At 40.6% G+C, this 27,830-nt stretch overlaps 1 protein-coding gene across 2 annotated transcripts in view; it reads right to left on the bottom strand.

The window, feature by feature from the left end:
- The window catches only part of LOC129372924 (probable E3 ubiquitin-protein ligase HECTD4), a 37,146-nt gene that overhangs the window by 8,165 nt on the left and 1,151 nt on the right, over nt 1–27,830 (bottom strand). Inside the window, exons 2-61 of one of the 2 annotated variants that reach the window (XM_055050525.1) lie at nt 25,136–25,689; nt 23,292–23,381; nt 23,084–23,211; nt 22,512–22,620; nt 20,957–21,095; nt 20,539–20,709; nt 20,249–20,441; nt 19,955–20,116; nt 19,112–19,225; nt 18,888–19,028; nt 18,566–18,801; nt 18,321–18,463; nt 18,172–18,242; nt 17,976–18,081; nt 17,750–17,870; nt 17,492–17,620; nt 16,949–17,073; nt 16,221–16,374; nt 16,030–16,133; nt 15,017–15,215; nt 14,777–14,896; nt 14,580–14,684; nt 14,312–14,475; nt 13,975–14,220; nt 13,659–13,851; nt 13,466–13,570; nt 13,272–13,360; nt 12,426–12,598; nt 12,168–12,303; nt 11,942–12,086; nt 11,674–11,840; nt 11,439–11,585; nt 11,167–11,351; nt 10,924–11,077; nt 10,560–10,840; nt 10,246–10,432; nt 10,067–10,148; nt 9,615–9,817; nt 9,360–9,495; nt 8,995–9,177; nt 8,701–8,865; nt 8,435–8,604; nt 7,332–7,447; nt 7,143–7,246; nt 6,639–6,800; nt 6,356–6,504; nt 6,163–6,242; nt 5,798–5,961; nt 5,472–5,709; nt 5,216–5,352; nt 4,999–5,125; nt 4,328–4,465; nt 4,022–4,158; nt 3,774–3,934; nt 3,509–3,690; nt 3,216–3,421; nt 2,523–2,653; nt 2,213–2,418; nt 1,949–2,128; nt 78–1,471 (exon numbers count right to left, since the gene is read on the bottom strand). In XM_055050525.1, coding sequence (XP_054906500.1) covers nt 78–1,471; nt 1,949–2,128; nt 2,213–2,418; nt 2,523–2,653; nt 3,216–3,421; nt 3,509–3,690; nt 3,774–3,934; nt 4,022–4,158; nt 4,328–4,465; nt 4,999–5,125; nt 5,216–5,352; nt 5,472–5,709; nt 5,798–5,961; nt 6,163–6,242; nt 6,356–6,504; nt 6,639–6,800; nt 7,143–7,246; nt 7,332–7,447; nt 8,435–8,604; nt 8,701–8,865; nt 8,995–9,177; nt 9,360–9,495; nt 9,615–9,817; nt 10,067–10,148; nt 10,246–10,432; nt 10,560–10,840; nt 10,924–11,077; nt 11,167–11,351; nt 11,439–11,585; nt 11,674–11,840; nt 11,942–12,086; nt 12,168–12,303; nt 12,426–12,598; nt 13,272–13,360; nt 13,466–13,570; nt 13,659–13,851; nt 13,975–14,220; nt 14,312–14,475; nt 14,580–14,684; nt 14,777–14,896; nt 15,017–15,215; nt 16,030–16,133; nt 16,221–16,374; nt 16,949–17,073; nt 17,492–17,620; nt 17,750–17,870; nt 17,976–18,081; nt 18,172–18,242; nt 18,321–18,463; nt 18,566–18,801; nt 18,888–19,028; nt 19,112–19,225; nt 19,955–20,116; nt 20,249–20,441; nt 20,539–20,709; nt 20,957–21,095; nt 22,512–22,620; nt 23,084–23,211; nt 23,292–23,381; nt 25,136–25,689 — 10,737 coding nt within the window. The remainder of the gene's footprint in view (nt 1–77; nt 1,472–1,948; nt 2,129–2,212; nt 2,419–2,522; nt 2,654–3,215; nt 3,422–3,508; nt 3,691–3,773; nt 3,935–4,021; nt 4,159–4,327; nt 4,466–4,998; nt 5,126–5,215; nt 5,353–5,471; nt 5,710–5,797; nt 5,962–6,162; nt 6,243–6,355; nt 6,505–6,638; nt 6,801–7,142; nt 7,247–7,331; nt 7,448–8,434; nt 8,605–8,700; nt 8,866–8,994; nt 9,178–9,359; nt 9,496–9,614; nt 9,818–10,066; nt 10,149–10,245; nt 10,433–10,559; nt 10,841–10,923; nt 11,078–11,166; nt 11,352–11,438; nt 11,586–11,673; nt 11,841–11,941; nt 12,087–12,167; nt 12,304–12,425; nt 12,599–13,271; nt 13,361–13,465; nt 13,571–13,658; nt 13,852–13,974; nt 14,221–14,311; nt 14,476–14,579; nt 14,685–14,776; nt 14,897–15,016; nt 15,216–16,029; nt 16,134–16,220; nt 16,375–16,948; nt 17,074–17,491; nt 17,621–17,749; nt 17,871–17,975; nt 18,082–18,171; nt 18,243–18,320; nt 18,464–18,565; nt 18,802–18,887; nt 19,029–19,111; nt 19,226–19,954; nt 20,117–20,248; nt 20,442–20,538; nt 20,710–20,956; nt 21,096–22,511; nt 22,621–23,083; nt 23,212–23,291; nt 23,382–25,135; nt 25,690–27,830) is intronic. The other variant, XM_055050526.1, reaches the window with a different exon arrangement.

Here is a 27,830-nt window from a genome sequence, read left to right as displayed (position 1 = left end):
TCTCTGGCCCTCAAGGAATGAAGTTTTAGATCACTGGTTCAAATGGTGTGAATGCTTTTGCAACAGAACCACCTCACCTCAATGACAGCATAGCCCTTGATAGACCTGGCTGTAGCTGTTGTGCTCTCAAAGGAAGTGACTGTCTGCATAGAGGCGCCATCCGAGGCAGACGGTGTTTCTGTGTTGTCCAGAGGCTCCCCCAAGCTGCCGAGACTCCCCAGGCTTCCCGTGCTGCACAGCGACGTGTCTAGACTTTCCTGACTGGAGACAGTCTGAGAATCCTGAGGAGTCTGTTGGGGGTACGTTACTGCCGAAGCAGCGGCTGCGGGTGTGAGTGGGGGAACAGCTAAAAGTTCCTGATCCACAGAAAGTTCGCTGACTGTGCGAGAAACCCCCTGAGAGGAGCTGCAAATGGAGGTCTGGCTGGTAGAAGCCGAAGCACTCACACTTAAAGCTGGAGTGACACTGCTGGAGCTGTCAGGACTCTCAGGACCTCCATTGGTGGAAAAAGGTCGGTCAGGTTCTGGAGCAGCTTTGCTGTCGTGTGGATTGGAGACCCCCGCTCCTGATCTCTTCTTGGGATCCTCTTCCTGCACAGGAATGAAGACCTCATCTTTGAACAGACCTCCGTGTGCGTTGCACGCCCTGCGGATAGCGTTTCGAACAACTGCCTCCTCGAGGTGTGTGGGGATACCTGAGAGTACCAGCAGGCGGCTATGAGACGTGGGACCCACTAGAGCTTGGCAAGCATCCGTCACTGCATCGCTGGTTACGCTTAAACCCTGCGGGTCCTTATTGGCCAGATGTCTCAGAATCATCAGGAGGGTGAGGCAGCGGTGGAACCACAGCATGTCCTCGGGTTTGCTACCCGCCATGTTCAGAAGGGCGCTGTCGCTTTCTGACAGCCTCGCGCCTCCGCTTGTTCTCTTTCCAGAGGCGGCTGCTGCCACAGCAGCTGCTGCCCTCTCACGCTTCATCTTCACCTTCTTACGCTTTGAAAGCAAACTGGGGCTTTGTGGTGTTTGGCCCGGGGACGATGAAGACGACGACGAGGAGTCACTGAGGTTCGGTGCGCTGGTAGAGGAGAGGGGTCCCACCGAAGAGGTGCCGACATTGAGAGGAAGTGTCACCTCCGCCACAGCCAAACACACCTCCATTAGGGCATGGAAGTAGGTGGAGAACCGGCTCTGCTCTGCCACCAGCGCCAACGCTATGCCTCCAGACGACGATCCTCCTCCGGCGCATCCAGCAGCCCATCCCTGAGTTTCCCTGTCGTAAAGTTTTCGGAGCTCTGTCTGCAGGGCCATTAGGACTGCCAAGCAGGGGTTCAGCAGCAGAGCAATGGAGCTGGAAAGGCCAGCGGGGCTCTTGCGCTGCTCCAAGTGGTGGATCTTCCGCAAAAGTTCAGCCAACAGGTGAAAGATGAGCTCCTTGATGGAGGGAGCCAGATCAGTAGTCCAAAGCAATCCACCTATAAACAAGACAGAAATGTTAGAAACTGTGATTGATTGCTGCTGGCTAGTCTGAAGGAGCTGAGTGGGGTAGGCGGAGGAGAGGGCTACTCCATGACACAGAAGCTTGGCTTAGAGACTGCTGGCCGAAGGAGGAGCTCCATGGAAAATGCAGCGCTTGGTGAGAGCAAGCGTTTAGATACCCTGAATAGTTGCCAAGGGGAGGCTAAAGGATTTCTCAAACATACATAAGAGAATCAAAACAACACTTCAGGTATGTTTTAGATACAAGAATAACATCAGAACATGATGTAAATCTCAAAAAAGCAGTTTTTACATAATACTGCCCCTTTAACAAGAAAAAGGGAAAAAAAGCTGTTTACATAATTAATACTTTTAATATATAAAGTATATAAGGTCACCAAAGACAGTAGAAAGCATGTAGTACCTTGGTCAACGTGTAGCTTTTATTTTGGTGAAATAAAAGGGAAACTTACCGAGCAGTTCTACCACCTGCAGCAGCACCGATGAGGGCACAGTGTCCAACTCATCCTCAGATCGCTCGCTGCTCTCCCCCAGCTTCCACGTCAACAGCTGCTCTGCAAACGCCATCGCCAGAGGAAACTCTAGCGGTAAGGAGTGGAGCACCAACACAGCACCAGGAGGGGGTGACACTCCTACAATCAAAACAAGAATGAACTCACTTAGAAGTGCTTCTTTGTATTCTTTGAGAATTTCTTCCTCATAATGAAAACACTCACCCAGCTTGATGTGCACTTTATCAGTGGGAATGATAACAGAGGGGTACTGGTTTGTGGTGGGAGGGGGCGTAAGGCCTGTGTTGGTAGGAGAGGCATCTAGAGGATAACACACTGCCTCCATCAGATTCAGCTGACCATTTCTTCGCACTTTGTGACCCAGACCGTAAACCATGACTCGAGCCCAGGGAGCTTTGTATAAACTTGAGCTAAAAGATTTTGACAAGATAAAAAAGAAGTTCAAAAACTTAAAAAGTGAAGCTAAGAAAGCTCAATTTTAAGTGTCTGCTGATGTGTATTTGATGGAGCTCACTCTTTGCGGCAGCCCAGTTGACTTTCTTTGCAGGAGACGATCACAAACGCAGCTCCAGGAAAACTAACATCCATACTAACTTTTGACTCCAGGACAGGAAACTCCTCAGATGTAAACTGCTCAGGTGCATTCTGAAAAATATATAATGAGACAATTTGTGTTCAGTAATGAGTAGGTAACCAGAAGCATACAGTTCACTATAAAAACATTCATTATCCTTGGTCTTTTTCTATAGCCACTAATTTGCCACAACCCTTTAGGGCACAGAAACATGTGGATCAAAAAGGTCAAACTGGACTATGAGTCTTCAAGCTAAACGTAAATTATCCATAACATACCATAACTGTAACGTAAAGCTATGTTTTATTAGCATCATGTTGTAGAGATGCTTTAAAGGTACTTTTAATGTCCAATCCTACTGCAGTAAGAGTTCCTCAAAGACTTGCAGGCGTAAAGGCAGCAAAATACTGAAGAGAATGGCAAAAAAATACACAATTTCTGATTTTGATTTGTAAAGAAATTTAAACCTTGTTCCTTTTCTTTTCATAATTACGCACTACTTTGTATAGATCTACTGCATGAAATTACCCCCAAATACATGTAGGTTTGTGGTTATAATGTGAGAAAACATGGAAGGTTGAAGATGAATGAATAATTTTGAAAGGCACTGTATTCACCGGCTGTAGAGCTAACCTGTAGGAAACAGCAAATCTGTTTTGTGAGTTCCAGTAAACTTTCTTCTCCTTGATGCAAGGCACGAGTGATGGCCACTGTCAACCACTCCCGGATGGGCTGAGCATTGCCCTGATAAAACAGGTCTGTGGGAGAGCAACTTTGACCTTCGAGGTTGTGAAGCACCGACTGAGCCAAGAGAATGGAGCTGGAACTGATGGTGCCATCTGCAGAAAGAGGGAATTTAGCATAGCTCAGAAAATTCCCATGACGAAAAAGAAATGTAGTTCTTTAAAACGTATTCTTCCACTCACCAGGGAGAGGTGGAGCCAGCAGTTGATTAGACAGAAGCTGCAAGTGTTCCAGAGTTATGTCACGAATCGCAGGGATGTGGAAGAGACGAGTGAAAGTGTGGGGATTCTTGGGGGCGAAGATGTTGAGCAGAGCCATACGACAGTATAAGCGAGCAAGTGCGCTTTCACATCGAAGGAGTTCCCTGAAGAAAAGCGGTGGCACCGATATTAAACTCAGATCTTTAATTCATTTGCATCACATTCGTTCCCTTTGCATTTATATTACCTATGAATCTGAATGTTACTGCTGTCCAAAGACACCAGGCCGTTAGCCGCAGTGCGTCGAGAACCTGCTGGCGGACGCTCGAGCATCTCAATGGGGTACCAGTATCTGACGAGCACCCCTTCACTGCGGAGGTACGTCTCCACCTGGACCAGTTCATTCACCTGAACAAACGCATGAAACACTTTAGTTTACAAATAAATCTGTTGTGAGGCTAAAACAAAAAATCCACCACAAATGATTAGACTTACAGAGTCCACATCCAGCACAACCCCGTGCAAACCAAACGTCTTCAACATTCCACGGATAGCAAACTTGGGCAGCGCTGTTCCTCCAGTTGTGCTGTTGGTGTTATTGCTGTCAGGACAGCGGATGACGACAGTCAACCCTTTGTGGAAAAAGTATGTTATGATCCATGTTAGTTACATAACATTACACTCATTTACCAAATGTGAGTGACAGTAAGTGCTTCAATACATCTCAAAACAAGCGATGAAGTACTACGAGGATGTTCAGTGCAAATGTACAATGCTCAAAACCTTTAATATGTCATGTACCTTTTCGGACTTTGTCAATAGTGAACTTGTTGGCCTCATCTTTGATATCCTCAATAGTAGGGAGGTAGAGGTCACGAGGAATACCACCATTCTCCTCATACAGAAACTCCACTGTCTGTCTTGCGATGTCAACCATGCCTGTTTCCAGAGAAACGCACAAAGATATTGTCAATTACACAAACAATGTCTAAGGTAGGAGAGATTAGATATTTAACAAAAATTGCTCTCATTTTGTGTGTATTTCCTGTCTGCCCTCCTTTTCTCAGGTGGAAAGAGTGGTGTTGTGTTTTTGTGCATTTGTTATTGAAACAGAAAAAAATACTTTCATTAAACATTATGTAATTGTATATGTAAAATTAGTTAAACACAATATTGTTTACATTTTAGTTTGACTTGAAAGAATCTGCTCCATTTAATGTACCTAAAACTAATAACCTTATGGGATTTAAGACAGTGATTTACCTTCAAATTCAATTTCTCCATTTCTGTTCAGTGAAATATACATGTGCATTTAAAATATTGCATTGAGTGGTCACGATTTAAGTCATAAGTGCCAATTAAGTTAAACCTCTTTATAATTGTGGGAAATACACATTCAATAGTGTTATCAATGGACTGTTACTCATATACAAGACGTTACATTTTGTAGTAAAAATCATTTTGATCTTTACCCAGCTGAAGAGCTCCCTTGATTTGATCCAAACCCGATTTCCTCTCAGCCTCGTTACGGAACCGCCTACGAATAGTAGGGAATACTTTTGTCTCCCAAGCCTTCACCAGAAGAGCATAGTGATCCTCCTAAAGTCAAACCCAAATCAAATTTAATACAAGTAGAAGAAATAATAAGGGAGAAAAAGGCAGTATAAAGATACTGAGGACTAATCTCACTCTGGGAACATCGTCATCATCCTCATCATCACTCTCATCATCAGCAATAGGTGGGGGATGTGAGTCAGGTCCAGAGGTGAACAGGTTTTCATAGCTCAGCTCCACCTTGTAATGGCACGACAGATCACTGTTGTACTCTGTAAAAATAGAAAGAGAAAGAGAAAACTTGATCATCAGCTGGAGCAACATGTAAACAAAAATGAAAGTCTGTGCGTTTTAGATAAAAAATAAACTGAAATGATCGCAAGAGACATACGCTGCTGAGGAACTGCGACAGCTGCAATCCGACAAGGGGGGCCATGAGAGCCAGAGTCGGATGTGACACTTGCACCTGCATCATTATCACTGTCTGAGGCCATGGCAAAGGGAAGTACTTCAAAATTTGCACTTATTTCATCTGCTAGGTCTACACATAGGTCAGCTGCATTCCGGTGTGCTTGGCCTTCTGCGTATGCAAAAGGCCGGCTTCCAAAGTTGGCACGGATCTTTGCATTCTACAAAAAATGGAGAGAAAGAAAAATGTATACTCCATATGACCAAACTAGACAAACAGCTTTTAATTTAATCTTAGCACAGATTTACCTTCTTCTGAATATGGACCAGAGGCCACATACCACCTGCGACATCTTCAAGACTAGGATTTAGGCGCTGACCACAGTAAGTAAAGTAGACTCTTCCTTTTGGGGCCTGGCCAGGAGGGGGCGGTGTGCCCTCAGAACGCTCCCAGCCAATTCCTGCCACATCACCTGTATTTACCCAAATTAAATACAGGTGATGATAAAGATTATCATCTACATTACAGTTAAATCAAAACCACACATAGGGAATGTTTTAACATTTTGCTTGTGAAAAAAATACTTTTGGAAAAGCAATGTTTGCCACTTTATGTCAACTAAACAGGTATTTTAATTCAAACATCATGGGAAACACTTATTCTCCTATCTTACCAGGAAGTAGGACCACATCAAGTCTGACACTTTTCCACTGTAGAAGACTGGAGCCATTGTAATGCACCGCCCTACCATTACTGATGCATCGCACACAGACAGGAGACAAACACACAGACAAAAACGTTAGTCAGCAATCAAGTCCTACAGAACAACATGTGATTAAAAAACATTAATATATAGCTGCACTTACTTGTGAAACAGACATGTGCCAACAGGGTTGGTCCAAGCTCCGTCTCTCTTCTCTGCCTCTGTGGCAAAACCAAAGGACACTATTGGCCCACTGTCCTCTTCAGAGTCTCCATAGGAGACAACTTCTATCTCCCAGTAAAAGGATGGTGCCTACAGCAACAGAAAGAGGAAAAAAACAATATTGTTGACATTCTTAACTTGAATTGTAATAAGTAATTTTATCAATACTTCTGTCGTGGCAAAAATAATTGCAAGACAATTTAACTTCATTAAAACATTTGTACCTGAACCGGTACAGGAGAGGTGGCATAGATGAAAGTTCCTCGTGGCAGACCACCTCCGGCACTCGGATCAGCCAGGAAGGTGACGGAGGTTAGGCGGGAGGAGAACAAGCATGCACGGACTGGAGGAAACGCTCTGGACGGACACCAAGTGATCTCCTTGGGCTAGCATGGCAAGCATATTAAAGAAGAAAGGAGCAAAATCGTTTAGGCAGAAAAAAACAGAGCCACTAAATCAAATATAATCCAAACATATGTAATACATGAACAGCAGTATATCATTCACTGTGCTCCTTTTTTGTCTCTCAACGGAAAGGAAAATATAAAATGAATTCAAGTTATAATCAAACTTTCTTTGACAATAATATGAGATTTTTCCTCCTGCAGTGATATATACAGTCAACTGTCCAAAAATAACAACAGAGACATGTTGCGTGAGAGGTGACATCTTTTACGTGTGCTCTTACTTGTGGAAAAAAGGTGAAGTAGAAAGTTACTACCACCTACCTGCCGTCTGTCTGTCTGCAGTGGTGGAGGTGGTGGCCGAGCACAGTCCCGGTACAACATTCTGACTCTCTCACACTGAGCCTCAACCATACCAAGACGCTCTCCTGCACGAGATGAAAAGAGGCCATCTGTCAGACCAATACAGAGCAGTGCTGAGAAGCGTTCTTAACATGCTCCTCATATGCTCACCAGGACTGCACTCCTGGGCAACCAGGTTTAGAACCTCAACAGCAGCTGGACACTGCTGAATGAACTCCTCACAGAAGGAGCTATCCTCCAAGAGCTGTGCCATCACCAGACATGCCCTGGAAAAGAAATAAACTTGTTTAACAGTCATATTTTAATGAATTTTATATGAAAATTTACATCCACAAGGAGATATATTTTCCTCCATTTAGAAAGCTCAGGAGAGGAATCTGGCTGCAGATACTGTCTCCATCATTCTGCTGTAAATTGGAAATGCTTAGGCCAAATTCCATCAAGTAAGTTTGTATTTTTTTTCTCATGAACTTTGTTCAAAACTGGAGGTGAGAGGGGAGGTAATAGGAAATAGGGTTTCTCTTAATTCAAGGCAAAGACAAAAAAAAAAAAACAACAACAAAAAAACAGGATAAGTACAAAATTAAATCCACTTAGATTTATATAAATATTTGTAATTCAGATGTTTAAAAAGGTAGACATTTTTTTTTTACAAAATTTCTTTGTGTAAATAGTTGGGTTGGTATTACTCTTTAAAAAACATAATTTAATTGTTAGATCAATAATAGCTTTTATTAATTTTTTTACTGCACAAACAGCTATAAAAAAAGAGTTCTTAAATGAAGTCAGAGGCATTAAGACCTCAATTACTCAAAAGCCATTAAATGTTAAGACTTCAATCTAAACAAAATAGGGTTTTCAAATTTCCTCATGATAGTAGGAGCCCTTACTTTATTTCAAATGAAATTAATGTGGTAAATTCCACAAAATAGATGTTGAGTACATTTTATTGCATTCGCAAATTAGATATTTACACAAAAAATACAAAATATTAATATGTAAATATTTCAAAACACCAGGCCCTCGAGAACCAATCACACATTGCAAACTTTGACGGTGAAATGCATAAAATTCAATCAAGTTAAAAAAACAACTTTCTGTCCAATATTTATTTTTGTATGTCTATGATAAACTTTGCAGATTTTTAAAAGAGCTCATATGTTTCCAAATTCTTACAGAGGTCTTTCTGCCTGTTAGCAGAGCTCCAGCAGACACAAAACAAATCAAATATATCCATCATAACTCTGCCTTACCTAGTTCTAATTTCAGCCAGCATGCGCACTGCAGCCATTACTGGGCTGGAGCCATCTCCAGTAGCCGGTAGGGATGTATGAATGGAGAGACTGCCCTCCTGTGGCAGAAGCATAGACTGCACAGCTTGAACCACCTTTTCTGTAATTGAGAGCTTATAGATGGGAAGAGCCTAGTGGAGATCAGAAAAGGGAGAAAACAGGATAAAAGATAATCAGGTTATTATTTTCCATTGTGATAAGAGCTGTAATGTGACTGGAATTCTCACCTCAGATCTGGGAGTGCAGAGGCGTGATATTGGTACTGTAAGGACGTCTGAGGCTTTGCAAGCTCTTCTGTACTCGCAGGATGGAAATTTGACAGTAGCAATGCCCTCCTGCTCATTTATGGACATCACTATGCCCACACTACCCAGTACTCCTTTACCTACCACCTGTGAACCAAATGAATGACTGTAACAATGCTGACAATCATATTTGACTATTAATGGTGATATATAATAAGAAGCTGAACAACACAAGGTATGTATAAGGAAGAAAAATACTTGTCTTATTTTACTGACCTGGACTTCAGAACCAATCTTAATTGTCTCCTTGAAGCCCCCAAGTGCACAAAGAGCAGCAACAGCTTGTCTGCCGATGGCCTGCAGTTTGGCTAGTTTTCTGCCACTGCTGCTACCATTTTCCAAGATGCTCTCAGCATACTTTCCCAGCTGAGGAATAAACATCAGAGCTCGGGAAAGAACCTAAATAAAAGAGGGAAAACAGCCAAAGCTTTTAACTGACAATTAAATTATAAATAAAAAGCTTTAAACTGCAATAATCTGTAAAGATCTAGCATTGTGTTAGCAGTTGCTGCAAAGAACTGTGTTCAGCACTGCTATGAAGCATAGAAACTGTGAAATAGAAAAGTAAGATTATGTCTTACTTTTTCGACGGTGCTTGTCCAGATCTGTGCAGTGTTGGATTCTGGAGCGGTGAGCAGACTGTGCAGCAGCGCAATAACCTCAGCAGCCATACTGTTTGCAACATGGCCACTAATGAATGGCCGGACTGGGTCAGACCTATTGTGTGGCAATTGTAAAAGAAAATGTTAAACCACAGTCGAAATTTCCAATTGTCACAAATTTAATATGAATAATAATTCCTGCTTTTGTACATCATCATATCAAACAAGTAGCACCTGGCCAATTCAGCGTTCCTGTCCCTACAAACAGCAGTCTGTGCCGTTTTCTTCTTGTCACCAGCCGTAATACCCCCTGCTGCCTCCTGAGCCATCGTCTCCACAGGTGGACCAACGCTCACTATCAGTCCAGACTGAGCCCACTTGTTGGCCTTCCTCAGGGCAGCCGATGCCTCTTCAGTGATCACCTCACAGCTTCCACTCTACGGCAATAAAAATTGTACAAATACAAGTTTAGATAGCAACTAGAAAACGTGTTTGATAGCAGAAATGGACATGTTTTAGGTCAACACCAGGGGTCCCCAAAGTCGTTCTTCGAGGGCCGGCATCCTGCATGTTTTAGTGGTAGTGCTGGTAGTACCAGCAATCTTTTCAGCATGTCAATGTTCTTCTGAATGATTTTTTAATTCTTACAGCAACTAATTTTATTTTACACACACAAAAACGCTTACCTTTGTCATGTCTCTGTCCATCTTTACCACCTTTTCCATGTTTGCTCCAGTGCCCAGTCGAAAAGGTCGCCCCTCAGAGCTGCTGCATTTTGGAGCAAGTGGAAAAATATTTAAGTCAGAAAAACTGATATTAATTTTGCCAACAAAAATTTAAATTGGTAGATGACAAGAAATAGTACCTAAGAAGTGGCTGTAAAACCTCATGGGATGACTGATCCTCTCTTTTGTGGATAAAAATTGACAGCTTGCCATCAACTGCTTCTGCTTCCTCTCCAATATCCTCCGTCTTGAGAGCTCCTTTGGAGCTGGCCCGGGATAGACTGGTGTCTGGCTCGGAGGAGCTGGGAGAAAGGAGGGTCTGACACCCTTAAATGTGAAAGAAAAAAGTAACATCATGATTATCTTTAAATTGTTTTAAAAAAAAGGGAGGAGCACAAATAGTGCTTAAATGTTTGCTTAAATGTTTCAGTTCTTCTTAGCTGGAGACACAAACCTGGCACTACATAGTCTGCCAGCTTAGCCAGAAGCAAAGCAGCAATACGTGATGCTGGGTCACTGGCATCCTGCTGCTCTGCATCTAGAGTGTTGATTGAGTAACTCCATGAGGGCAATGCCACGTTACCACAGTCCTCAACACTCATGAGAGGCAGTGCAGCTCGGCATAACTGCAATATGATAAGAACTAGCTTTGGAGAGGGTCTCTGGTCAAGCAGCAAGGACAAGAGCTTAGAAACACAGGCAGGTTGGCTCAGGATGGCTTTCCCTATGTGGCTCCTAGGATGAAAAACAAAGGAACTCATTAGTATACAGAAGGAATATGTAATAACATAGATATGCATGGAGTGCTTTAGCTCTACCTGGAAAGATCATTGAGCAGACTGAGTACATCCTGTAGAGCATCATTGCCAGCTGCCTGATTTCCACAGCACTCTGTTGCTCTGGCTAGGTGATTGGTCAGCAGGCTGGAAACCTGCCTTGCCAGGCCAGAATGAACAGCATCTGTTGAACCACCTTTCAAAAGACAAAACCAAGTATGTGACCTATAACACATAACATACCACAATATCAAAATATATTTTACTTGAGAGCAGACCACTAACCTTCCACTTTCTCCCACTCAATGCATCGGTTGGCCAGTACCTGAAATGCAGCCCAAGCCATTGTGGCCACCTTCTGCTTTTTGGTCTGCTTCTCATTTGAACTGCATTCTCTCTGACCACTTAGACTGCAAAGTCTATCCATGAGCTGGACAAGTCCACTTCGGACAAGGCACTGCTCCTCACTCCTACAGCGACAGATCAGATAAGTTAACCTGACTTGTTGTACCAAGTGACGTTTTCCCAGATTCATCCTTCAAAGTTGATTGACTTGCCTGGTGTAGGGGATTGTGCAAAGCAAGCCAATACTGTTGGCACAAGCAATAGGGTAGCGAGCACATAGTGACACTACAGAGGTCATGGTCTCTCCGAAAGCTTCCTGAACCTGCTCAACCATTCCACCGCAGGTCAGCTCCTCAATCCTGAACAAATGATAGACAAACAGATATGTAGAGAAAAACATGTTTTTGTGCACACTCTTAGAAAGCAATATTAAGCTTGGCTTCTTACCTAGGTCCACCTTGAAGTACCATAGTCACAGGTCCCACCAGATGTGTTACTCCACCCACTCTGACTGCAGCAGTTAGCAGTTCTCTCATATGAACAAGTGCCTGCTTTCGCGTGCTGCCTCGTCTCCAGCGTGTCTGCGCAGCCGACAGAAAGCTGCTGCTTGACACCTACACAACCGGACAGAAGAAACCAGAATTCACTATATAAATTTCTAACTTAGAGAGGGAGTAACAAAGAGGCAGGCAATAATAATGTCTCCAAAACTTACAGCCTGATCAGGTGTGGTTCCAATGAAAGCAAATAGCTGTCCCAGCAGCACACTGTATGTTGGCTTATCTCTGCCATCCTCAATGGCCAGAGACTGAAGCAGGGTGAATGAACTGCTGCGATGACTGGTTGGGTGATGTCGCCTTCTGAAAATAAGTAGAGTAAAGCATTCAACTTGAAATCCTAGTGGTACTTTATGTCTATTCTAATTAGTAATAACTAAATACCTTTGTGGAGCATGTGTAAACTCTAAATCTTGGTTGGCAATCATCTCCAGGTCAGATGGTGCAGACATGCTGCGTAAGAAGACTGGCTGCTTGTCCAAGGGGATCACTGTCTTGGCATCTGACACCGACTTGGAGGCTGTCACACACAAAATGTAAACAAAAAAACAAACAGTTTGAGAAATATGTTGCTTGATTGAAGAAAAGAAAGTATTTGCTTTTCCGTTAATATATAATTTTTTTAATTAAATGGGTGAATACCTGGACCTGGTGTCCCAGCTGGTGTGGTGGTTAGGCTTCTGCAGTGTGGAGCGATGGTAACGTGGAGAAGAAGCTCAGAGCGGTTCATCAAACTTTTTACAAGCATTTTGGTTTTAGCCAGTGGGATGATGCCTCTGATGAGTGTGGTGTTTACTTCCTGGAAGAACTTCTCCCTGTTTGAGAATACATGAAAAGTTAGCGACGACTGACACAACTGCCATTATAAAATGGCCATTGTTTTTTAATATATCCAATAAATATGGATTAAAAATTAAATGTGAAACTCACTAGGATTTTTTTCTCATTGTGTGTTGAAATCAGATGCAAAAGTTTCAGAATTTGTCAAGATATATAAAGGTTCATTTACTTAAATACACCATAACAATATATTATATTCTTAACAGATGCAATATAATGTAGTACAACATTATATTATTAACAGCTATTTTGGTGTTTAGTTAGATAAATTAAACCCAATATGATGTCTGTCGAGCATACCACACAAAAAGCCCATTTCAGAGCAATCATGACTAGAACACTGTTAACCCTGCCAATGAATGTAAATACTTTTTACAAGCACATTTCAGTAAGTTGTTTTTTTTTTGCACATAAGTGTCAAATTAAAGCAGTGAGAAAAACTGTTTTAAAAAAAATAAAAGGTAAAACAGAACAAATTATACAATATCAAAAATACATTTCGACATTCTAGGAATCTTCTGTGATAAAATAAATTTATTCTAAAGATAGAGCCAGGTTGGCACAACTGTTTTGACCCATATTATCATGTAGAAGGAGTTTGCATGAAAAGGTTAAAGCATTTTAAAAGAACAAGTTCCAGTTACCTACCTCAGTGCTAGAACAACATTCTCTAAATCACTGAAATCGAATGGAACCTCCTTCAGGGAACAGAGTAATTCCAGTTCCTTCGTTTTGTTCTGGCAAGAAAAAATATATATATTTCAATGGCAATAAAACATCTATGGTATTTTCTATTTTCTAATCTCTTAAACAATAATGCAGACAGGACAGATGAATGATACCTCAAAGAAATGATAGTCATGAAAAAAAGGAGTGTTGTTCTCCAGTTTTCCTTGCTGAGCCTCTTCTACCTCATTTTGCCACTTCTGTTCCAATTCTGCAACACTCTGAAAGCAATGCAGGATATAAGAAAATATTCAAATATTTGAGGATTTTCTCAAAAGTATAGTGAGTAATTTCAATTTATAGACTCACTTGCAGCTGACGCTCCATAGCATTGATCTTTTTAAATGTCTCAGCCATAATCTTGCAGACTAGGTCATATTCCTCTGTGTGATCTTCTCTGTACTGATAGTTCACAAGTGACTGAAGAGCATCCACCAGACTCAGATGCTTAATGACACAGGATACAATAACCTCTTCTAAGACGTCTGGACGGATCACCTCCCTGATGTAAAACAACATGGATAAAAAAAAACTGTTTAGAAAAAAATGCTGCGATAATAATATTGCTGCTCATTACTAATCTAAGGCAATTTATTCTTTCCATGTGATGGAATGATTCCCTTACTTGATGCTGGGGCGGAACTGTGGTCGAGCCCTTCCAGACACTTCCCTCAGCCTGCTCATGATGCCTGGAGGAAGGCGGATGCGAGGCAGATCAAAGTAGGACCCGGGCATGAGGCCTGGAGGCGGGATGAGAACATCAGAGGGGTAGGTAAACTCCCTGTCCTCCTCAATAGTGAGTGGTAGTGGTGAGGGGCTGGGCGTGAGAGCTGGAGAAATGGCACCATTTGCTTCCACCTGCCATTGGCATCTAAAACAAAACAAGAAATGTCTGTCAGTATCGCATATCTCCACCAAACATTCTTTGGCATTTTTAGAAATATTTCTATGTTATTCATCACCTTTGCAAAAGCTTTGAGCACAACAAATCTTGGCAGGCTTCTTCTTCTCTCGTCACTTCTGGCCCGTTGTAAAGAATGCGGAGCATTGAACAGGCCAGCACTGACAGACCCAGTGCAAGGTCTGCAAGAAAGGGGAGGCCTCCAGAGACATCCTCAGAGGACTCCTGTTGAGCAAAAACAAACGGTGTGCTCAGGGGCGACATTCGCACTGCCAGTGTGAATAATCAGCTGGGAATATGGAAGAGTAATAAGTACTTCCACTTGTTACCTGAGCTCTGACTGTACAAGCGAACCCCCACATGGCTTTATCAGGAGTGTTGTGTTCACGGCCACTTCTCATTTCAAAGGAAAATGTGACAGTATCGCCTTCAACCTGAATAGGATAAACAGAAATAAATACAAACTATTAAAACATTATGGCTAATACAAGCTCACTGTGTAGCTGTGATTCAAATTCCAGATTACCTTTACAAGATCTTTAGGCCAACCTGTTCCTAAGACACTGCGACTTCCATACCCCAGAGTGTTTCCTCCATACTCTGTTACTTTACGACTGTTGGTGTTGGGACCAGCATAGATAACCAGCTAAAATACACAACATACTAAATGTGTAAACAGAGTACTGTTACAATTAACTGCACAAAATATGCGCAGAAGTCTTAAAGGATGAGTATTACTTGTACTTACAGTTGTCAGAGTTATTACCTTGTCATAGTCATACTGCGAGGAGCAGCGGGCATCGAAGCGAAGGTACAGGCAGCGAGCTCCCGGGATGTGTACCGTCTCCTTGAACTTGTAATTATCCCTCACAGGGTGCATCGTCTCGACCGTTTTCCCAGCAGCCCAAGGAGCAGGGATCTTCAGTCCAGTCAAGAACCCGGCCTCTTCTCGTTCATCAAGAATTCTTATTTAAATGACACAAATAATCGAGAGTGTTCAGAAAGCTTTTTGATATAAACTGATTGTATCAGTTAGTTAAGAGTGGATGGCATTCATCCTTCTAGAATGTTTTGCCATGTTGAAAGATTACAACCACAATCCTACATGTATTTTTGAGGGCGCTTATGTGGCAGCCCACATAATGATTACTTATGAAGTGGAGAAAAAAATAAATCAAACATGGCTTTCAAATTCAAAAATTTCACAATTAAAAAAGTCTACACTGCACAAAGTCTTTGTATTCATCCATTTTGAGTTTGTAGTCACCTTTTGCTTCCGTTACATTTGTTTGAAGTATGTTTCTACCAGCTTTCTGCTGAAGTTTTACAACAATCTTGTATTCAGATGATCATTTTATAATAATTCAAATGATCCAAAATTTGTGAAAGTCCTTTTTTTCTTTTCACCACAGCTCAGAACAAAGTAGGACTTTCTTTCAACAATTTATTTTTTTCTTGAAACACCAGATTTTTGGAGTATTTGGCTATCTTGTCAACACATTTATGAATTAGGTAACTTCTAAAGATAACTGCTTATTCTGGAGAAAATATACAAATCCATACTTTACTGAAAATCAGGTTTTATTTTCTTTCGACTTCATGATTATGCACCACTTTGTGTATCAACCCAAAATACTATTAAAATATTCTGACATTTATGCCTGTAATAAAATACAATAAAAAGAGGTTGAAGGGTTATGAATACGTTTTATGTAATATTTACAGAAAAACAACGCAATGTTAGTAAAATAATTAATGGCTACGCTTTGATAAACTCACTTGTCATCAGCAGTGCATGCCTTAGCTCCCTGCCCAAAAGAGCCACCAACAGGTAGAGGATCCTCAGTGAAAAGGAGAGACTGAGTCTTAAGCAACAAGGCAGTCTAAATAAATTGAAACAAATGAATTAGCATTTATCTTGCCTTTCATCATACATAATAACATATTTCTAGAAAACTGGCCATACTGACCTGGCTGGTATAAAGCACTAACTGCACCAACTGGGGCATGAGGGCATCAGCAAGGGTGAGCGTCTGCAAGGTGGGATGCATCAGAGAGGTGAGTAACACTGGTAAAAGGTGCCCAAGCATGGTTGCTTTGGTCACCTGCTCCAATCCCTTCAACCTGAACAAGGAAGAAAAAGAAGGGAAAATGTAATCACATAAAAAAGTTACAAAATATATATTTTATAAAAAAATCTCCCAAAGGTATTTTAATAACTTGCTATGACAGATAATTTATCAAGTATGGCTTGTTTAGAAAATAAATAACACTTTGACTCATGTTTTACTAAACTGCGTTTTATGATAAAATGGATACACAAAAAGGTGGAGAGATAAAGTGTGTTAATCTTTACACTCTAAAACAAATAAGGTTCACTGAAAAACGGATTTTTGACCAGTTATATGTATGTCAAAAACTGAAACATCCGATCATTTTCCACTGAAAACAACACTCTTCTGTGTGGAAGCTGTTACTGAACCTTGTTTAATAATGATTGACATTTCTCCCACATATCTAAGTGTTAACTATGCTCATAATATAAACAATTAATGACTACATACAACAGAAAGGCTACTTTGAACACTGTTCTTATCATAATATTCCTACAAGAGAAATAAGTACAAATCTGTACTGGCCAAAACATTCTGATAGGTACATCTCTATACAATTGAAAAAGATGCAGATAAAAGCTCACCTGGTCTCTCTGTCAGAGATGTCACTGTTGATCAGAGCAGTGGTCACCTGCTGCAGCGTCTCCAATACTTCATCACAACCCACCAGGATTTTGGTTGCTAGAGACAAGATGCTGCTCTGAAGCTCCTAAGGACAACACAGAATAGGCCCAGACTTACGTAACACTGCTTCAACAATTTGCAATAAACCACAAAATCCTATTTCATTCATTTTTGTTTATTGTAATCTCTCCATATTGGGATTTTTTCCCCAATATTACACCTCTATCAACACCTTTGAACCCCTGAATTTTGCTTTTAAAGTAGAAGGCGTGCTCAGCATGCCTTCTACACAGCACAGCATTATTTCTATAAAAAGATTATTTGGGTCAAAATGTAGCTTACATTGAATACCATAAAATCTACATTAAACATATGCACTGCACAACTTTTTAAGTAGCATCCATACCAAGTTTAATCTTCCACTGCATTATGTCGTTGCCTGATTTCTCAAAGACACACACAAAGATTGAACAGTGGTAGGGGTATTTAAAGGGGATGTTTACCTGTACCTTCATTGTTTCCCCTTGCAGGGAGCTATCACTGTCATCACTTTCATCTGGACGGATAAGAATGGTGTTACTGAGGAGGTGATTTTGAACAGCCATGAGGTAGCGCAAACAAGGTGACACCACCTTAAAACAAAAAAAACAAAAAAAGAGAAGAGTGAAAACTATTGGTAGGTTGTGAAATGGTAAACTTGAGCAGAATGTGATTTGTCTACATAGTTGATATTTAAGAGCTGCTGAACAGATTTTTCATACTGGTACAGTGGAGAGCAGCTTCTGGAAGTCATCTCTGGCAACAGTCTGACATTTAGTGATGACGAGGCAGGATTCGCGGACAACTGTCTTGAGGACATAATGTAGAAGCTCATCGTTTAGTCTGAAAAAGTAATTGAAACATTTTGAATGAGAAGATTTGTATGAGAACACAGAAGTGTAACTTGTAACTAAAAGTGCATTTTGATGAGTAGGAGCCATCATTTACCTGTAGTGGTCATCATCTTCACTCCCAAACCTATTCTTCTGTAGTTGTTCAGCCAAGTTGGTAAGAATTACATCACGAAGTTGAGACAAGCCACTGTTTCTTTCACCTGAGTATTCCCCATAAAAAATTAGACTCGATGCCATCATACGCCATTAAAACACTATTTAATTATTTATTTTTTCCAAAAAACAGTCACCTTCAGTTAAAATGAGTTTCAGTAGTTTATTCAGTTCCAACTCTCCTTGATACAAAGTGTTTAGGCCTGAGCTACACATGCAGAAAACAAGCAGAAGGGTTAGAGAAAAAGATGAATATAATCATTTAAATGAGGTACATCTGACATACCTGATAGCCAAACACACTTCTCTCTGTATCTCAGTTCCTATCTGATCCACTGGAGCCATGAGCAACTGCCACAGGAGCAGGCCAGATCGACGCACACTCTCTCTATCCTGCTCCGACTGGGGATTGAAGAACCTGAAAACCACCTGGAGGAGACAAGCAAACACATAAATGGCTCAAAAACAAAGAATTGGTAGTCCTCTTATGTTTTATGTATTGAAAATGTAGAGTCATTTTCCGTGGTGTACCTGGAACACTACCAAAATACAGCGGATAATGCAGGTATCTCCATTGACCATTGCCTTCTCCATAATGTCACAGATGCTGCCAAAGTGACGGGCTTCGATGGGATGCTGTTTACCCAACAGCGCTTCCAGGGGCAGACTGTTGCTGCTGGCTGCCAGCAGGTTCAGCTGGTGGATACACATAGCACCTACATGATGAAGTAGCTGGTTGATCACTTCCCCAGTGGCCACCGTTTCCTCTGTCAAAAAACAAATTTCGCAATTGAACAGAATTTCTAAACTAGTTTCGTAAAGATGATGTGGTGTTGGTTCTCGCTGTATCTACCTTTGGGTTCCTTGATGACATGGCTAACACCGAGCCTATGGCACACATGATGAAAGGCTTGGTTCCCAGGATTGCACCACTGATCTATGTAGTCACTGGAGCATGTCCAGATCAAATTGTTCAATGCATCATAGCATGTGCCTTTAAAACAAACATCAGAGAAACAGATGTAATGACACACGAATGTAACAACTTAACTTATGAATGGGATCATTTGAACCCACCTAGCCCTGCTACCTGGGCTCCCCTGCCAAGAGAACTGCCAGGAGCATCAATGAGATCAGCGCGGCTGCTGAATTGGCCATCAGCCAAGTTGAAGACCAGGCTGGAGGCTAAAACTAAAATAAAAAACAGAACATGTCATGCTAATTAACAACAATTTAAACAAGCTAGTTTTTACAGTAACATGTATAAACAGCAGCAAAGCTTAAAAGTACTCCAAAAGCCAAACATTACGAAAACCCGCCTAGGAGTGTGTTGGTCCCCTTTTGCCATCAAAAAACTTGAAATACAGTCTACACTAGAACACTGAATGTGTGCTCTGCTGTCTGGAACAAAGATATCAACAAGTTTTTGGTATTGGCTTACTGTTAACTTACAGGAATTGAAAAACCCTCTCCTAGTAAAAAAGCATTTCTGAATATTTTTTGTCTTCCTGCAGGCCCTATCATTCTGCTACCAGGCTACAAAGGATACCACTAACATGAAAAGGTGTACATGACCTGCAGCTGTAGTCAGGTAGGGAGTGAATTTCAAAGTAACATGGATAGCAGGACCTACGTTTCCCCAAAATAACTTTCTCCAAAGAATCACACTGTCTTGTTCCCATGGTGTATTGTCAAGTCATGAGTACTTCAGGTAAGCAATAACATTTTGTGTAATGTGTGTGTCATGTGTCCCACCCAAAGATCTATTATCCACTTTGTCTAACAGTGGTCATAACATTATGCCTGATTAGTATCTGTGTGAATGTTTGAATTTAATAATATATTTTGAATTTTTTTTAAAAAAACATCTCTGCATTTCTGAAGAAAAAAAAAACACTCAAATTGAAGTTTCGTGCTTACTTTTTAGAGAAGACAGGCTGCTGGTGCCTCCGAATAGGGAACGAGTGGCAGAACTCCCAGACACACCGGGAGGCGAAACAAGCATTACTAGGTAGGTGCCACACACATACATTGGGGTCTTTCTCAGCGTCTTCAGAGGGAGGCCACAGCTAGTGTTTACAGCTGCAGAAGAATTAGATGCAGGGAATGATCACATTAGATGCAGTTTATGATCACAGGGAAAAAAATTATTGAAACTAAATGTTACATCATTTGTTATGTATTAGACAACTGTGGTAGATTATCTGTCATTACCAGACTGTTCCTCTTTGACAGTGTTGGTGATTGCAGAGCCTGTGAGAGCAGCCAATGTGGCAGAATGGGAGGCCCGGAACCGTGACATTCGACTCAAGAGAAGTTCATTCAAGCACTTGGAAGACTCGCCCTCTTTGCGAGTTAGAATAACTCTCTCTTGCAGGATGTCTGCAACACACAACCCTGTCTGTGTCTGTGCCATGGAGAGGATAAAGAACACCAACATGAATTAAGGAATTTTAAAAAAAATGAAACAGCTCAGATTATACTGCAGGGTACATAGACCTCACCGACAGATGAAAAACATCCATGAAGACAGAGTGGCCTTTCTGTGTCTTTTCGTTGAGACTTGCTGGGGACCAGACCCAGTACAGATAAGTTCCATCTGAGCAGAGATGCAGCGTGGTCATGCTGCTGCCCACAGGGAAGTGATGGGCTGGCATGGGCACAATCTGGCACACCTGAACATATAATAAAAAATAAATAAATAAAAAAACAGAATGGTATCAGATACATCTAGGATTTTCTATTTTTATGCTGCTCTCCATCTTTTATTTCAGTGTGGTCATTCACAAAATACATTCATGGCAAACAGATACTGTAAATTATATTAATGTTTTTACTACTGCAAAACAAAACATTGAAATTACAGCATCTGTTCAAGACATTTAGAAATTTGCTTTGCAATAGACTGAAAATAGGCAGTACCTGTAGAGTGAAGGGATCAACAACCTGGCACAGCTGATGAGGCTTGGCATCAAAGGAAGAAGGACGGTGGAGGAGACGACTGCTGCTGAACACAACCCAGCCAGGCTCCAACTCTTCATTTCGACAATACACAAAACCCCTGCGCAAACATGTTACTATTTCTACTACTGTTTCACCATATTGATACAATATTTGAGTAAGTTGAAAAATCTTGATACACGTGATAACAAAACTAAAGATTTTTTGCAGGGGGGTTGGAACTATAGGGGCCTTTAGTGACAGCAACCAGAAAGGAAATGGGCAGCAAGAGAACAGGGGGAACACATACAACAATGGTGTAAGGGTCAGAAATCAAACCCAGGACGGATACTTAGAAGACCACAGCCTTTTTATGTGGGACACCCGCTCTACCGTCACACTATGAAGCAAATCCTGAACATTCATTACTGCACATTTAGTGATTTTTATTGTTTTTAGTATGTTTTTGCTTTGTAAGAACCCATCTAGAAAAACAGAAACATAGGATGGCTTTACAGTTTTAAAATCAAACTATCTTGCTTTTTGTTTGTTTTTCATTTTTGCCACAAATAAAATGAGTTTATGTTCATCGCTACCACATCTTTGCGCTCACATCCTTCAAATGTGAGAGTATTTTTGTCACAATGGAAAGTGCCATTTAAGTCTTCTGCATCAGTCTATTTTCTGTTATTACTTTCAGAGAACTAATAATTGACACTTTTAATTTAGTTTATCCTCTGTGGTTCGGTGTAAGTGACAACTCAGAAATGAAAACTGAAAATATTGGGGTCTCAGCAATGACTGGCAACTTGTGATCCTACTTTTAACTTGCTAATAGCTGTGATAGCAAAAGCTCTCAGCAAAATTAAATTTTGTGACTTCTTAGTGAACAAAGAAGTCACTAAAATTCAGTCTAAAGATTTACTTCACATTTATTTATGTGTACAGTCAATGTGACTAATTTGACAGACAACCACTTTATTTAGTAAGAACCAATTGTGGCGAGGTATCTTGAGGAAAGTGCCAGTGAGCTCTCTGTCATGCTGTACTATGCTGGTGACAGCTACAGTAGACAAGTGAACAGCATGAGTTGCTAATTGTCAGCTCTGCTGCAAGACTGTGACAATGAAGTTTATTGCAATTATTCCCTACTGTGAGGTTTAAAAGGAACAATGTGGCCTGGTCTCTTTGCATCTCAAGTTAGTTTTCTCAGACTGAATCAATCAACAACTTGATTCTGTAATCTAGTACTATTTTCAGAATAGTACTGGATTACTTGCTTGTTTTGTGCTTCCTCAATATTTTGGCTGGAAGTTTGCTGATGGCTCTTCGAGTTCCAAACACATACCAGAGAAAAGAAGTCGTAACTTGCTACAAAAGCAAGCTCATTAAAATTATTTAACTTTTGACTGTGCACATTACATAGGGGTCTATAAAACATCCAGGACATAAATTGGCCCCATCACTGCCTTCAGTGATGCATAAGTGAATATGTTGCTGTAGACGAAAATATGCAGTGCAATGAGTGTCACATTACCTCAATGTTCCATGTAAACCAGAGCCAAGCTTGCTTAGTCCTCTCCCAGAAGAATTAGTGGTATACAGATATAGACCATCTGTGGCTAGACAGCGCCCTAGGTCTGTGTCTGCAAGACAAGAGGAAAACAACAGGAATGAAAAGGGGCGTTATTGATCAATCCGTGCATATATCACAAATATACAATTCAGACTGCATTTTAAAATGTCATGTCTTTTTTTTTAAATAATACTAAAAACCTGAAAACTGAAAAACTATGCGATTAGCAGCTCTTTTTCACACATATTAGGTAATGTCACCTCTGGTTCTAATGCAAAAAAATCATTATCAATCACAAAATGGCTTCTTAAGGCCCTTACAGGGATTTCACCATATTTCCAGTAATGCAGAGAGTCACAAATCTTATAACAACCATGTTGAAAAAACAGTTCAACTTTTTTTTTATCCAGACAGAAAGAAAAAAAAACATACAGAATATAAAAGAAGAAATTGGAATTGGCTACCATCTGTATCGGCAGACCAAAAATTCAAAAGTACAAGGGCCCAGAAAATGGCCACACAATTAGATTTACCTTTACTTTCTGCTCCTCCAGTGGAATTGTCAGGAGTGGGCAGCATGTCCTCAAAGCCCCAAGACACACTGTGCTTACCCCCTAAGAGGCAGGATGGGGATCCTGGGCCTCCTTCAAGGAGCAGAAGTCTTTGTGCAGGACAGGTTATGCAGTGGTTACATTTTGACAAATTATTTTTTTTTCTAAAATCTAAATGGCTTCCCCCTACCTGTAAAGGACATCTGAGACAGGAAGATGCCCCAGGTCAGTTTGTTTTTGCAGCAGATGAACTGTGTGAATGAAGGTCTTCAAAGAGCCCCTACAAGATAGTTTGATATAAATATCAGGACCCAATATGAAACACAAGGGAATGAGCAATGCAGAACATTTTTCAATCCTTTGTATGTCTTGTTTTATTCAGTAATTTTTCCAATAGGAAAAAAAGATATTATAGTCCTCTATGAATCTCATTAGTATTGAATGTGTAAACCTGCTTCATGCCTTGTGATAAACAATAACTAAACAAATCTAACTGAACACACGCATGTAGTTCATCAAACTATTAGAATATTTATGCAAAGGTAGCAACTTTGCAACTGCAACATTACATTAATATAAACAAAAGTATATCTTATGATAACATGTCTTTACAATTATCTTTACTATTATCGTTTATCTTTACTATGACGTGTGCATAGCAGCGGGGGACAAAACTACATTTGATTTGTATGTACAACACAGCATTTGGCCAAACACCTACAAAACCGGGTTCTTAAAAAAAGGTTGACTCTGGCATATGGTTATGATTCCGAGTTTAGCTATGTCACAGCTCACATACAAACATGCTTCTTCCGAATTAAAATGTCCACATCTTGCAATGCAAAAAGCTCATTAACCACATAGCAGTGAAGCCCACATGGTTACCTAACCCTCATTTATTAGTGACTTCCTAACCAGGAAGAGAAAAGCTGCTTGTGCTTTGATTAGCCCCAACTCAGGATAAATAAAGGGAGCATGGCTCGATGGTTCCACACAACAAAAAACAGACACTAAATAACTCTCAACCTCAGCTGAGGCTAAACAAAAAGTGGACCATTCTGGTTTTGACAGGCTTGTATAGGTTGTCGCCAACAGTTGCAAAGAGTTTAGACACAAATGTAAACAGCACAATCTGTTCTTTGGTGTAAAAAGAAAACAAACAAAAAAGCCATACATGAATTACATTTACTGTTGGGTTTTTTACACAATACTAATCGAAACTACAGAAAAGAGAAAAACATTTTAGGAGTTAATCAGTGTTAGAGGTCAGCCGACAGAGCATTTTGCATCATACAAAGAGCTTTCATTCTGAACACTGGTCTGTATTTGCAGGGAGCAGAAAAGTGTGCTTAAACCAAAAATACCTTACTGGAAACTAGGTCATGTTTAAGCTTAATTTAACTTTTCCTCCTACTTTCAAAAGCAAGGAAAAATGTATGAATTGTTTAGTTTTTAAAACCTTAATTAAGTGTTATTGTTCATACGGCATTTGCAATGGAAAGGACCTGATCAGATTAAGTTTCATGATAATTTTAGAAAATGTTGCTAATAATAACCAACTTTTTTCAGAGTGAAGTTAATGATAGGCTTCTACAAGTAAGGAAGTTTAATATTAAATTGTGCTCATGAAGAAGCAGCTTTCAGTTTTAATGCTCCTCTAACCTGGAACAAACTTCGAGAAAACTATAAAACAGTCAAAACATAAAACAGTCAAAACATTGAGTTCCTTTAAATCAAGGCTAAAAACAATCTTGCTTAGACATGCCTTTGATTCATAATAACTGGAACATCAACCAATATATTTGACGATTTTGATGATGGAATTTGACAAAATGTAATGATTATGAAAGTTTCAAAAATTGTCGAAATGTTGTTTTTATGTTGAACTGCCTTGAAATACAATGCTAAAATGTGCTACACAAATAGATTCAAATAAACCTTCAGATTATGTTGTTCTATATATGTTGACAAGTCATCAGAAAGATGGAAAGAAATGCGGCCTCAAGACCACAAGGACAGATGTTATTGACTCACCTGGCACATGCAAGAGCCACAAGTGCAGCAGCCGCATTTTCCCGCTGTCTCTGTGTGTGAAGAACCTGTGAGCGAGCCTTAGACTGAGCCTGGCCAGACTCCTGGGGCTCATCTTCCAGCCAGGAGCACAGCAAGCCCTCTAGGCCATTTAGACAGTCTGAAGGTTCTTTGCTGAGGCTGAGCGGCTGGCAGTCCCGGAGGCAGGCTAGCAGTACTTCTGCCGTCACACCGCAGAGTGCTGGGTCGCTGCGAGTCTGGGACTGCAGCAGGGGGAAGACCAGCAGTAGGGCAACACGCGAAGTGAAAGGAGCTTGCTCAGGTTGCTGGAGGAGACCTTGCCTTTTGAGTAAGGCCAGGGTCTCCTCATCAGCCCCTCCTGTTCCCTCACGGTCCTGCTGCTCCTCCAGCGCCAGCTGCCTCTGCGCCGCCCACAGGCCACGCAGAGCGTTGAGACGGTATTCCAGCAGACGAGCGTATGCATTGCTCTGATTCCCGCAGACGGCACGGAGACGCTCTGCGAGCTCAACGGGGTTCTTTGTCTCAAAAGTAAGAATCTGAAGAAGAGAATTAGACTTTAAGTACAATAAGAATGAGAAGATGTAAAGACCTTATGAACCTACAGCAAAATAGTAAAAAATACATATAAATATAGTAATTATTTGTAAATAAATGTGTGTCAAATTTACAAATTTTTGAGTTGTAAAGTGTGCCTCGTCTTCTTTCTTCAAAACCATTTTTTATTTATCAAAAATCTTTCACGTAGTTGTAAATGAAATTAAAGTAACACTGTAGAATTAAGGCAATTAAATTGCTAGATGCTTTTTTTTCCCCTGTACAGACTAAAGTGTTGAATCATATCCAGGAAATAAAAGTCTTGTAACTACAGTGCCTTGGTCTAATGGTCAGCGAAAGCAAAGATCATTAGGTATAACATATCAAAAGTGAAACAATGTGCCTCATGTGCACTTAGGCAGCATTTCACATATTGATTACATTCTGCAGCACACGAATCATAGGCCACAAAAAAAAAATCCATTTATACCATTTAGCAGGCACAATTTGTATTGATTCAATTTCAGCACTGCTTCTTATGTTACAGTAATACTCTTTCACTGGATGTTGGCCCTTCTCCACCCTGGTCTGGAAAACAGTGCTGCCACTCGTTCTCGGCGTCAGATAAAAATAGCCAGAATTGCAACACCTACGGAATGGAACTAAATTACTAAGCCAGCCTTAGAAATGGACACTGGACCAAGATATGCAGTGAATTTCATAATAATAACATGAAACGGATAAACCACCTCTATTGTTTTTTTTATTTTTCTACATGAGGTCACATCATACTGAACAGCCTGGGAAAATATGCTGTCTAATCTCTTAACGACAAAGAACCAGAAATGTAGCTTACATGTGAACAGTTTTGAACTGCTGTATCTATGAGCTGATCAGATATCATACAAATGCATTGTAATTGGCACTGATGTAAACATAATGCTGCACCGCTCCTCTAACAATGTTCTGTCTCCAATACATCCACCTCAGATGGATAAACCATGCTGTATGCTACATGGATATTGAATAATTTAATAGAAGAGATGTCATAAATATATCTGCAAAGTGTTGTAAGCCCATAATTTTTAAAAAAGGGTGGTGCAAGTACCACCTGCTCTGCTTTGAGCTGGCTTTAGTCGAACTCAGATGAGAAATTATTCCCAAGTAAATGAACTGTAATGGAAAGCTAACAAACTCAAACAGCTATTAAAATACGAATCCACCTTAGGCCAAGCTTCTGATTCAATTCAATGTGGTAAAAAAATTTTAATGGCAGTTTTCACCGTCATTTTAAACTCGCAGCAGCCGTAGTGAATTTTGAGGTCCAGGTTGGTGAGAAAACGTCTGTTTCATGAACTCTGACTTGTGATGTTTTCTTGTTCATCTTTCCTACTTGTAATTTCTATTTGACACTAATGTGGTATTTAGTGAGGTGGTACTTCTACTTAACACTTTGAGGGCCACTGTTCAAGGACGATGCAACGGGTCAAGGCCACAATGCCTATAAATATATATCTGCACAAAAGCTTCAAACAGGTACACAGCTCATCTATGGTTCTGGCATTCATGTAACTTGAACAAAAACCACAGCATGTTATCCGTTGTGTGTGCTCAGTCTGACACTAGTATTACATTGAAATTAAGGAAAACAAATGACAAACAGATTAATTATATCACAAGTTAAATGACCAATTCCAGGGGTGTGGGGGAATAAAATAATATGTTGTGATTACATGACAGACTAAATATATAAAGGGATGAACAAGTTGATAAGATTTGTTGATTGCACAATGAACAAATGCTAAAATATCTTCTTTTTTTAATGAATTTCAAGCTATTATCCAGCTTGAAATCCTGTGGCAGCATACAAAGACCAGACATCAGGCTCATAAACATGTGACATCATGCCCTTTACAATAAGAGAGGCAGCACAAGCACACGATTATATATTAAGAAGCTTACACACTGAAGCATCGAGGCTGTAAATATACATTGTTACTGCAGCTGGAAGTTTCAATAGTCATCATTCCAAAGTTGGACGAATTTAACCCTAAGACAATATCCGGGTTTGATTCAAAAGAAAATCAGGTCGGCATTTTACCAGACATAATAAACAACTCCATTTATCCATCTACTCTCAACT

Source organism: Poeciliopsis prolifica, unplaced genomic scaffold (assembly GCF_027474105.1).
Source record: "Poeciliopsis prolifica strain line A6 unplaced genomic scaffold, Auburn_PproV2 SCAFFOLD031, whole genome shotgun sequence".
NCBI classification, from domain to species: Eukaryota; Metazoa; Chordata; class Actinopteri; order Cyprinodontiformes; family Poeciliidae; genus Poeciliopsis; species Poeciliopsis prolifica.
Note: the sequence above shows the minus strand (reverse complement) of the source record. Positions and strands in the feature narration are given on the sequence as shown.